The sequence below is a fragment of the Lepidochelys kempii genome, chromosome 2 (genome assembly GCF_965140265.1).
Source record: "Lepidochelys kempii isolate rLepKem1 chromosome 2, rLepKem1.hap2, whole genome shotgun sequence".
Taxonomy (NCBI): Eukaryota; Metazoa; Chordata; order Testudines; family Cheloniidae; genus Lepidochelys; species Lepidochelys kempii.
In genome coordinates, this window is record NC_133257.1 from 158,370,227 (window position 1) to 158,382,311 (window position 12,085).

The following is a 12,085-nucleotide window of genomic DNA, read 5'->3' on the forward strand; positions in this document are numbered from 1 at the left end:
TTCACATCCTGTGATGTGACACTGCTCAGGCATTATACTAGTGTAGATACTTTCAAAAGTTGAAAGTTAAGCTTGGATAATCACTGAAATAAAATTTGCAATTGCAATCTGCCCTCTACCAGTTCTTGATCTTTTTACTGATGTCAGGAAGCTGAATTAAGATTTTCTCTGGTATAAATTTAGATCCTAGAAAACCAGGTGAAGGATCAAGGCCTAAATTCAGAATCTGTCCTTCTGAGCACACTATGTTGGGTTCTCAAACTGGGAGTTTGGACCCCTCAGGAGGTCACAAGGCTCTTACATGGGGGGTCGTGAGCTGTCAGCCTCCACCCCAAACCCCGCTTTGCCTCCAGCGTCTATAATAGTATTTGTTTTTTAATTTGGGGGGGGGGGTTTGCACTCACAGGCTTGCTATGTAAAAAGGGTCACGAGTACAAAAGTTTGAGAACCCCTGCGCTATGTAGTTCATCCATTAGAGGAAGAAAAAATTAATGAATAATTTTGAATTACCAATTTTAAGAATGTATAATCTGTTCACAAATGGGGATAAAACCGGCATTTATCAAATGTATTGTGAATTATGTGCTCAGCTATACTTACTATGCACCAGGGTGATATATGTGAGTGATTTAGCTTGTGTAAGAAGTAGAGCTTAAAATAGAATGGTATGTAAGAATGTATCCTTCCTAAAGATAAAGGTTTCCTCATGTCATAAACAAGCGCAGAGAGGTTTTTAAGTTGATGATATTCATGATCCCTTTCATGACTCTCTTGTTTTCTTAATTGAACACCCCACCTCTACTGTTTCAATATTTTCATAAAAGCCTTTGTGTTTTTACACACCCCATTGTAAAGATTTTCCTGTTGGTTTCATTTTCTGGTCAATGAGTTTCAATTTGCATTTCCTCTATCCGAGTTTGTCATTGTGTTTTATATTGTAATGGGTTGTTTAGACTTTCTTTCCAGTGCATTCCTCTTTGTCCTTTCTTTTCAGTGAGTATTTTATCTTCTTCCCCAGACTTCCATTAACCCCTTTGAAGTAAGAAACCACAGAGAAGAGACCAAATTGTTCAGATCTCGTCTTTGGGATACTTAATTGGAGTCAGCCCATTTGGAGTGAGAAGAGACAGTCCTATGAACTTTTAACACATGGAAGTTAATGCATTTGTTTTGTTATTCCCATGGAAACAAGATAGTTATTTTGTAATGAACTCCTAAAAACAAGTTACAAACATACACAGGGAGTCTGATTCTTTATAACAATTGCTTAATGGAAACTTTCTATTTTTGTATATTAACTCCTTGGCTCTTGTGCACTTATGGATGGAAATGGTTTCAACCCTATTGTGTGAATGAGGCCTTTAAAAGAGCAGGAACGACCCAGAGGCCCTGATTGTCTTGTACATTGTGCAGTACTTACAGCCTCAGAAAACAAATCTTGAAACTTCAGAACTAAGTCTTGGTAGAAGGACAGCCAGTTCTGCTGGGTCATCTCTAATGTCCTCTGAAATGTAAATAGAGAATCTGCAGGATTGGGGTGACTCACCAGTGTATATGCATCAAGTCCTATCCAAGGTTGTTAGCAGATCTGTTGACCACTTGAGTCTGACTGGTTCTGCTTGATTTGTTTACTTTGTATTTCACTGTGTGGAGATTTATCTGTGTGTGTGTGTGTTTGTTTCAGTCAGGGATGGATCAGACAAACCTGGGCTCCTACAATTTCATTTGATTGGGACCTTTATCTGTAAGGTTCAGAATCAAGTGTGTAACTTTCTTCTACTCTCATCTTTCACAACCTAGTATGCCATGGCAGCTGAAAGAGGCTTAGTTCCATTGGATGCACCAAAATAAAAAGTGATTTGTTGTGTGTTGTGGGTGGGAGTGAGAGGAACAGTAGATGGAAGTTTCCTATTAAATAGGTGGTGGGGAGAGGACACCTGAGATGTGTCCAGCCAAGGCTAAGATAAAGGAAATGATATTCTGATTCCCCAAGAAGCTCAAGTTATTGGGCCACAGTCATCCCTGGTATAATCCCAGTTACTGTAATAATGTTATACCTGGGTTGAATTTAGACTTATACCATCAGATACCCCACCATAAGCATGAAGTGGCTTGTGCTTAACACCACCAGCACTGGTCCATGAGCAGTAAACCTAGCACTGACATTTAATCTTGTCCACAGAGTGGAGGCCGTAACCCATAAACCAGGAGTCACAGTACTCGGTGCTTCTGGATGATAAACAATACTGCAGTTTAAGGACTCCGACACAACTCCTACTGAAGTAAATGGGGGTAGAATTAAGCCCTAAATCAGTAAAGAAAATAACATGTTAAATTTGTTCTTAATCTTACATTTTCTGAGCTAAAAATGAGCAAGTTTCGTTTTAGACCCCATGTGTATTTAACTTACAGGCATTGCACATAATACCTAAGATTACCACTCTTGAAAAAGATAAGAGAAATTATTTGGCTTCTTTGGGGTCTTTTTTCCCCTCCTTTGTGCATTTGACAACAACCTCTATTGTCTTAGAATCCTAGAATATCAGTGTTGGAAGGAACCTCAAGAGGTCATTAGTCCAACCCCCTGCTCAAAGCAGGACCCATCTCCAACTCAAATCATCCCAGCCAGGGCTTTGTCAAGCCTGACCTTAAAAACCTCTAAGTAAGGGGATTCTACCATCTCCCTAGATGACCCATTCCAGTGTTTCACCACCCTCCTAGTGAAAATTTTTTTCCAAATATCCAACCTAGACCTCCCCCACTGCAACTTGAGACCATTACTCTTTGTTCTGTCATCAGCTACCACTGTGAACAGTCTAGATCCATCCTCTTTGGAACCCACTTTCAGGTAGTTGAAAGCAGCTATCAAATCCCCCCTCATTCTTCTCTTCCACAGACTGAACAATCCCAGTTCCCTCAGCCTCTCCTCATAAGTCATGTGTTCCAGTCCCCTAATCATTTTTGTTGCCCTCCGCTGGACTCTTTCCAATTTTTCCACATCCTTCTTGTAGTGTGGGGCCCAAAACTGGACACAGTACTCCAGATGAGTACTCCAATGTCGAACAGAGGGGAACGATCACGTCCCTCGACCTACTGGCAATGCCCCGACATATACATCCCAAAATGCCATTGGCCTTCTTGGCAACAAGAGCACGCTGTTGACTCATATCCAGCTTCTTGTCCACTGTAACCCCTAGGTCTTTTTCTGCAGAACTGCTGCCGAGCCATTCGGTCCCTAGTCTGTAGCGGTGCATTGGATTCTTCCGTCCTAAGTGCAGGACTCTGCACTTGTCCTTGTTGAACCTCATCAGATTTCTTTTGACCCAATCCTCTAATTTGTTGAGGTCCCTCTGTATCCTATCCCTAGCCTCCAGCATATCTACCTCTCCTCCCAGTTTAGTGTCATCTGCAAACTTGTTGAGGGTGCAATCCACACCATCTTCCAGATCATTAATGATCTTCTGCTGTTTTAGATTATTGCTCTTTGGGGCAGGTACTGTCCTTTTGTTCTGTGTTTTTATAGCACCTAGCACAGCGAGGTCCTGGTCTCTGAGTCGGGCTCTTAGATTCTACCACCTTGCAAATAATAATAATGATAGTAATAATAGTGAGCTTCACTCTTTCCTCTGTATAGTGACTAGGTCAAATTCACAGAAGCTCGGATTTTCATAGTCTAAGGTGCCCAAATCCCACTGGGCATCTAATTCCCTTATTTTCCTTTGAAAATACCATCCACAGTTTTTTGTGTTAGTGAAGCTATTAGATATAACTGAATAATATCAGGAGTGGTTGTGGGGTGGTGGAGAGTTTCACGCAAGACACTACAGCTGAACAGACTTTCTGCCAACTTTTAATAAAACAAGAAGTGTGGAGGCAAAACGGCTTTGGGACTGAGAAGAAAGCATAATGAATTCAGACCAGAAGTTAATTTGGTGGGGAGTTCCTTAGAAGCCAGTTGTATCTGCCAGTATTGCATAGACAAAGTGGGTGAGGTAATATCTTTTATTGGACCAACTTCTGTTGGTGAGAGACACGAGCTTTCGCGCTATATAGAGCTCTTCCTTAGGTCTGTGTACCTCAAAAGCTTGTCTCTCTCACCAACAGAAGTTGGTCCAATAAAATATATTATCTCACCCACCTTATCTTTCTAATATCCTGGGAATGACACAGCTACAACACTGCATAACATATAGCATAGCTCATAGTGCCAATCATAGGTTAATTTCTTCACTGTTTATATGGAATACATCTAGCTAAATTAAACTGTTTCATTTTTTCAGGGCACCTGTTTGTGGTGGCTCCAGCATGCACTTTTGAGGTGGAGAATTTGAATATATGTTGTGGTTATGTCTTCAGTGTTCCTTGTTTTATAATCTGAGAGTGAACAGTGCAGACTTTTTGAGATAAGGTTGTCCATTTCATGGATTGGAAGGAATCAGATCTGCATATCCCTTTCCCCACTACTCCCCATTTAACCAAACCAAAAAGGTAAATCAGTGTCACTCTCTTATCAGCTAAGTGCAGCTGTGAAAAAACTGTAATTGATAAAAGTTTTTTTCATGCCAGAATAAAACTTGTTTGGCAGTCAGTCGACATTATTAATTTCCATGGATTATACTGACTATATGCAGTCATTCCAACTGGGGCTGTGATTCTGTCAGACCTCATGAGCTAAGCAGTACTGGCATGGTTGGATGGGAGTCCTCCAGGTATAACTCGCATAAAACGTAGGGCTGGAAATTCTGTCGGCAGCCCCTTTTGCTATGAGTCAGTGCTGAACCAATGCCTTGGTGTGGCATTATGATGGGATACTGCATTGCTGTAGGTGCTGCATTTTTAGATGAGACACAAGACAAGGTGCTGACCTATTGTGCTCATTAAAGATCCCTTGGCATTTCTGATAAGAATAGGGATGTTAATCCTATTAACGAGCTTCCTGGCCAAATTCCAGGTGGATAATTGCAGTATATTCTGCCTGCCTTATTCCCTTGCAGTCTTAGTTAGAGATCATATTCTTCTTCACTTCCTGTCTTTTAAAAAACATGCTATGTAGCGTTACTGTGTTCTGTTAGCATGTGAGTAGTCATGAACAACTACTGTGTTCTATTGCAAAGATGGAGGCTGAAGTCATTTTGTGTGTGTTTGTGTGTGTGTACATAAAGCAGAACTTGGCCAATATTAAGTGCTTTGGGGTTCTCTTGAGATGAAAGGCTCCCTATATAAAGCAACTATTGTAAAATATTATTGCATAAACATATTCACTTTTTGTGAACAATTTATTCCTCTTTGCTGTAAAAACCCTAAGGGTTTTATATGTAGTCACTAGATAACACCATCTTTACAGCATTTATTCTTTCGGCCTATCTTTGCTCTTTTCTCCTCTTTCCCTCCCCCACCTCCCTTTTGGAATCACATGCACAAATCCTGTCATAGATGCTCATCTTCAATGCCTACCAGAGGAAGAGCCCCGTGAATATGACAGGATAGGTGAATCAGGCGTGACAGGTTCTTACATGCTTCTGCCAACTACCAACATCTGTGCCTTCAAATGCAAAACACGTTAATGAACATACAGACATGTGAAGTGAAAAGCCACTGTGTGCGCAGGGAAAATCAGGCCCAGGTCCACAAAAGGAGATTAGGTGCTGAAGTCCAATGTTTAGGTGCCATCAAGATCAATCCCCTGCTCAGCCACCGCCTAACCATGGAGGTGCCTAAAATCCATCAGTGCCTAAATACCATGAAAGTCCCCATGGCGCCTAAGTTTCTGTGTGTCAGTATGTGCACAACCCTTAAGTCCAGGTGCCTGGACGCCTGTCTCATGCCTCAGCTCCAGCATGAGCCTCAAACCACGTGAACGTAGGCATTAGCCAAGTTTCCCGCCTCTCGGATGACTGCCCCAACCGCTGGACTATAGAGTCATTCTCTCTCTGTCTGGCCCAGTGAGTAGTTAGTTATTTATGCACAGATGAAGAGCTTCAACAGCAGCACTTGAGGGAGTCCCACATGGGAACATTCCCTAGCACGGTGGGTAAGTCACTCATCTGAGAGGTGGCTGTTCCCTGTTCATATCCCCTCTCATCAGGCAGAGTGGGGAATTGGACCCACATCCCAGGTGAGTTCCCTAATCATTGGGCTAAAGGTTATAAGGGGGAAGTCACTGTCCTCCCTCAGCTGATTTGTGTAGAGTTAGATGTCTACTGCTGCCTTCTTACAAGAAACTGCTTTGGTGCCTGACCCCAGGAGAGGAATCCCAGCTGTGGATTGTGAGTGGATATAGGTGCCTAACTACCTAGGGGAGGAGAGCTTAGAATGAATCTGCTCCTTGGCATCTGCTGTTGGCTAGCTCAGGCGGCTCCCGACCTAGCACGCTGGCTTTTATGAATCTCATTCTCACTCTCCCCATGCATTGTATAGGGAGCCTGGGAGCCTTAACTTGGGGTTTGTGGATTTCACTAGGTGGCTATGCGCCTAAAAGTTAGGTGTTGTAAACTTTGTGGGCTCTGGGCCTCAGTTCAGAAAGCTTTTCTTCATGCCTGAGGATTTCAGATTTATTTTATATCAAATAGTACTAGAGTGCACAAAAGTGAAATGAGAATTTTTGCTGTTTTAGGTCCAATGCGCTGAATCTTAGATTCTCACCATTTGTTTTGTTGTTGGGGGGAGAGGGGTGTTCATTTTGAGTTTTTGTTTTTTGCCCTAGGAATACATTAAGAAACTGCCTTCCTTAATTCAGACCAAAATCTAGCTTCAATTTCTTTATGATCCCTTCTGATGAGAGACAACTGGAGTGCATGTTTACAAATCTGCTTATGAATTGTCCTCATTCTACCATGCTTGCTTGTGTCAGGCATGTTACATAGCAGGATAGTTGCACATAGAATTACATTAGCAGTTGAATCTGGTATGTTTGCCAACATCTTTTTGAGGTCCTGCAAAGACTTAACGGTATTGATGATGATGATGATAATGACATCTAGTCATTAAAGTCAAATTAGATTTTGGAGTGCAGTTTGTCTAGCCTGATTTCTCTGTTGCCAGCACACACTTTCCCTGTCCTCACCATCCATCACCTACACCTGTATAAACAGCTGTCGTCACTGAAAGGACTCGTCTGGTTTTTTGCTAATTTTGTCAGGACACTTCTTTAAATTGGTACAAAAAGAAACACTTCAGCTGTAAACAGGACTGATGTTGCCAAGCAACACAGATCTCTGCGTTGAACAGTTTTGACTTTGAGAGTTTCCTAACTTTGTAAATGGATCCCTCTGTATTAGAGATGCTGCTTTTTGGGATTGCATTAACAATACTGTCAGCTTTTCTGGCAAGGTTTTATACTTAAGCCTGGTATACACCTAAAACTTAGATCAACTTAGCTGCATTGCTCAGGGCTGTAAAAATGTTTGCACCCTGAGCTCTGTTATTAGGTCAACCTAATCCTCTGTGTAGATGTAGTTAAATTGATGGAAGAATTCTTCTGTTAACTTAGTTACTGCCTCTTGGAGAGATGGATTACCTGCATCGATTGAACAATGTCTTCTCTTGATGTAGGAAGGATCTGTACTACAGTGCTACTGTAGCGTAGACATACCCTTAGTACGTTAAATTTTAGCCTGGGATATGTCTATATGGCTAAATCTCAAAGGCAAAAAGTGTAAATTTTGGTCTAAATGTTTGGGGATATTAAATTAAGCAAGTGGAAAGATATATATTTATATCCTCTTTAATTATATCCTTATTAAGTTGTTGTTATTAGCAAAATTCAAAACAACCTCCATACAAATTAAGCTATGGCAAGTTAGTAATTTCCCCTTGCTATGGTCTTTGCTATTAGAAAGAAAGTGATTTGTGAACTGAAGTTATGCTCTCTGTCTGAAATGCACTTTTATTTAGACTGCCAAAAGGCAGATTTACATAAACTCCCTTTTGACTAAACACATCTTCGGAGTGATTATTCAGACATTCTTGTTAAGAGCTTTCAGAGCTCTTCTAAATGGGTCACTATGGTCTGTCAGGTGTATAATGTATAAAAGTGTCTAAATATATACTGACTTCTTTTTAAAAAAGGTATTTTCAGAAGCAACAATCTATCAAAATCTACCCATAGGCACCTCTACAGCACACTTTTCTACTCTAGCAAATAAAAACAACCAAGCAAGTCACCAGACTGGAAATGTGGTGCACCTTTCCCTTTTAATCATTTATCAAGACAACACAAAGACTTAATGATAGAGTTTCAGCTTCAGCTATGAATTTCTGTGCTTTTCATGAATGTCAAGCTCTCAAATAACCTTTTCCATAAATTATTATTTGTGAATGTTGTCTCCTAAATGGGACAGTCACAGAGAGAAGTAAAGTCCTATTTCACAATAAGTTTATTATTTAACTTGCTTAATAGGTCATGATATCAGACATGCAGTGCTACTGGGTTGTATGGTGCTTTTTGAGGAGGAGGAGTTCAAAGTGACGTGTTTTCTTTATGGTTTAAGCTTGATTTCACAGTGCTCATATCACAAAACAAACGTTGTACGATTGGGTAGGTCGTGGTCATCGTTTCGAAGAGGAGACCTATGCAATATCATCTAAAATCACCTTTTGAGTTCAACACTAAGGCTATGTCTATGTTCAAACCACTGCAGCTGCACTGGTGTAGCACTTGAGTGGAGACACTCACTACAGTGATGGCAGGGGTTGTCCCATCGCGGTATTTAAACTACCTCCCTGAGAGGCAGTAGCTAGGTTGATGGAAGAATTCTCTGTTGACCTAGTGCTGTTTACAGCAGGGGTTAGGTCGGCTTAACTACATTGCTCAGGGCTGTGGATTTTTCACACCCCTGAGTGATGTAGCTTGGGTCCACCTAACTTTTTAGTGTAGACCTGGCCTAAGCTGCTGTCACTCATTTCATTTATGCAACTGAGTTTACAAATAATTACCCAAATGAGATTACATCTTCAGCTATGTCTACACTACAAGCACAGCACAGCAATGGAAGTGGTTTTTCTTCTCACTGTAGTAAATCCACCTCTTGAGAGGCGGTAGCTAGGCTGACAAAAGAATTCTTCCATTGACCTAGGGTTGTCTATACCCAGTCTTAGGTCGTCTTAAATATGTCTCTTGCGGTACGAGATTTTTTTTTCACACCCCCTAAGAAACATAGTTAGGTCAAGCTGAGTTTTAGGCCTTGGTTTAGACATTCTGAGAGAAGTATGAGCAGTAGTCCAATTCCTTTAGTTTCTCTTTCATTCTGTAGCCAAGCCAAGCGAGGTTCATTACTGTTACGGTGACATTCAAAAAAAGAAAAGGAGTACTTTTTAGAGACTAACAAATTTATTTGAGCATAAGCTTGGGATGAAGGGCAATTCCTTTTATGTAGTATTTGTATGTTGACTGTTCTTCACTATTGCAGACCACATCTGTTATCTTTCTCTTGGAGTACTGTGTATCCTTTCTGTAATTTCTTCTGATTTTTGTGTGTGTGTGTTTTGCCAGGGGGAAATCTTCTAGGACGATTACTTTTGATCAATTTAAAGAAGCTCTTCAAGAACTCTCCAAGAAACGATTTAAAGACCAGAGCAATGAGGAAGCAGTTCAAGAAATACATAAACTAATAGAAGGAAAAGCCCCGATCATATCTGGAGTAACGGTACAGTAGTACTTTAGTAGTGACATACAATAAATCTCACTCTCCTTTCCAAAGCTGTTTCTTTTTAGGAGCCTAAACACTGACTCAGAGACTTTATTTAAGATCAAAAAGGACTATTGTGATAATCTAGCCCAGTGGTGAGCAACCTGTGGCCCATCAGGGTAATCCACTGACAGGCTGCCAGACAGTTTGTTTCCATTTGCACGGTTGTCTGCAGCTCCCAGTGGCCACGGTTTGCCGTTCCCGGCCAATGGGAGCTTCAGGAGGCCGTGCAAATGTAAACCAACTGTCTGGCGGCTCACCAGCAGATTACTCTGATGGGCCGCAGGTTGCCCACCACTGATCTAGGCTGAGCTGCTGCATATTGCATTCCACAGAATCTTACCCACCCACTTCTGAAATAGACCCCCAACCTCTGCCTGAGTTACTGGAGTCCTCAAATCACAGTTTAAAAACTTCAAATTACAGAGAATCCATCATTTACTTTAGTTTAAACCAGCAAGTTACCCATTCCCCATGCTGCAGATGAAGGTGAAAAAAACCCAGGGTCTCTGGCACTCTGACCTGGGGGAAAATTTCTTCCCGACCCCAAATATGAGAATCAGTTAGACCCTGTGCATGTGGGCAAGACCCACCAGCCAGACACCTGGGAAAGAATTCTGTAGTAGTAACTCAGAGCCCTCCCTATCTAGTGTCCCATCACTGGTCATTGCAGATATTTGCTGCTGAGGTGAACTGGGCACTGGCATGGGCCTGCTTGAAATGTTTGTGCTGAAATAAATGGCAACAAAGCTCATGAAATATCTCCGTATCACACTATTACAAAGGATACTACATAGTCCTACTATGCTGGCAGAGCTATGCTGCTCAGTACCACCCAATAAGAAAGGAAAATCAAAATAGTCAAGAAAGCTCTAGCATGTGATCTGAGCAGAGAAATATTAGTTATAAGTTGTGCTGCAAGAAAAATGGGAGTTAAATACAAGACTTGTTTAACAACTTTAAAATATTTTGATTAAATCCACAAAACCAAAGAAAGTAAGGACTTAAGTCTTAAAGTAAAACTAGCGCATGATATGAGCCATGTGGACATGGGAATGTTAAGGGCAGAATTCTCAGTTTTATATGGTCTGTTCTTAAATCTATTCTTCCCCCCCCGCCACTTAAGACTGTCAGACCCATAATGTTGTTCAGTGTTTTTGATATTGGTAGAGATACTGTTAGATAGCTTAGTCCCAATAGATAGGTTTTGTGTAACAAAACCAAGTTTTACAAAGCCTAGTGTTGATAGATTTGTTTATTTTTAATATCAAGTTTGGTTGCTTTCCTCCCCTCCACCCCATTTCCCTACTTCTGTCACCCAAACAATGCAGCATCTGGCCCAGTTACACGGGCTTATTTATTTTCACTATCAAAACTGCGTGAAATGCAAAATGAATTGGAGGGTGCTATAAGGGATTCATTTTTTTTTCTTCAGAATGTTTTTCAAATGACAAAATTATCTGTTGATTGATATGATTGGAAAGACAACAGTTGGCAGCCAGATACTAAGATGAGTGGAAATGTTGATCTGTATCCTGGAATGTGAGCTGCATCAGCATTCCTGTAAAACATTATAAAATGGTTATGCATTGCAAACAGATGTGTTGGAACATTGATTTTTGTGCAGGGGTTTTCCCTCATGTTGGCAGAAGCATGGAAACTGAAATTGCAACTGATGGCTCAGATGTTTGGGATAGTGACGATAACTGAGTGAGGGGAAGAGAGGTAATTCTTGGGAGTCCAGAGAATGTCGTAAATTAATTCCATTCCAATTTTGGTAGTGAAAGACGTATTTTGGGAAAGTGCCTGTGACAAATCAAGATGACCCAGATTTTGTCATGGGTCTTTTGTGTCTCTCAGCACTTTATCTACCCATTCTACACCAAGCAGCTCTCGATATTTCAGAAAATGCCTTAGGCAGCTTAATTTGGCAATCCAGAATGGATTCTCTGTAGAAGGGCTAGAAGTTTAACTCTGCTCTGCTGGAAAATGCTGGATTCAATACTTACTTTCATTTTTTTTTTAAAGTGGAGTTCTGTTCAGCTTTGTTCTTTTCCAGGTTTACATGTGCAAATGGTATATAGGTGCAGATATATAGGTACGTGCATGCACACGCTTTTTTTGTGATTGAAAATATTCATTAGGGGCTGGATCATAAAATGGTGTGACAACAAAAGTTCAGTTGTATCTGAACTATTGTCTTGAGAATAATTTACTTGGAGGCACCGTATAAATAAAAAACCAAAGTGTGGCTAATTTATCATCCAATTCAAGCAGTTGGAAGGGTTGCTAAATTAAAGAACAGAAATGTTTGCCTGCTCTTCAGCTAAAAACCATCATTGTGAAGGAGAAGATAGGTGGTTTGCTAGGTGGGTTAAGTAGCACTGTATTTAAAGTAA

General features: G+C 40.9%; 2 protein-coding genes across 7 annotated transcripts in view; one reads left to right on the forward strand and one right to left on the reverse strand.

Moving 5' to 3' along the window:
• Positions 1 to 12,085, forward strand: part of TPPP (tubulin polymerization promoting protein) — a 107,877-nt gene that overhangs the window by 74,314 nt on the left and 21,478 nt on the right. For all 6 annotated transcript variants that reach the window (XM_073332593.1, XM_073332594.1, XM_073332591.1 and 3 more), the window contains one exon: positions 9,491 to 9,644. In XM_073332593.1, the coding sequence (XP_073188694.1) occupies positions 9,491 to 9,644 (154 nt within the window). The remainder of the gene's footprint in view (positions 1 to 9,490; positions 9,645 to 12,085) is intronic.
• CEP72 (centrosomal protein 72) overlaps positions 11,106 to 12,085 on the reverse strand; it is a 78,592-nt gene continuing 77,612 nt past the window's right edge. The window contains exon 15 of the mRNA XM_073332584.1: positions 11,106 to 11,247. The gene's annotated coding sequence lies outside the window, so the exon portion shown is untranslated. The remainder of the gene's footprint in view (positions 11,248 to 12,085) is intronic.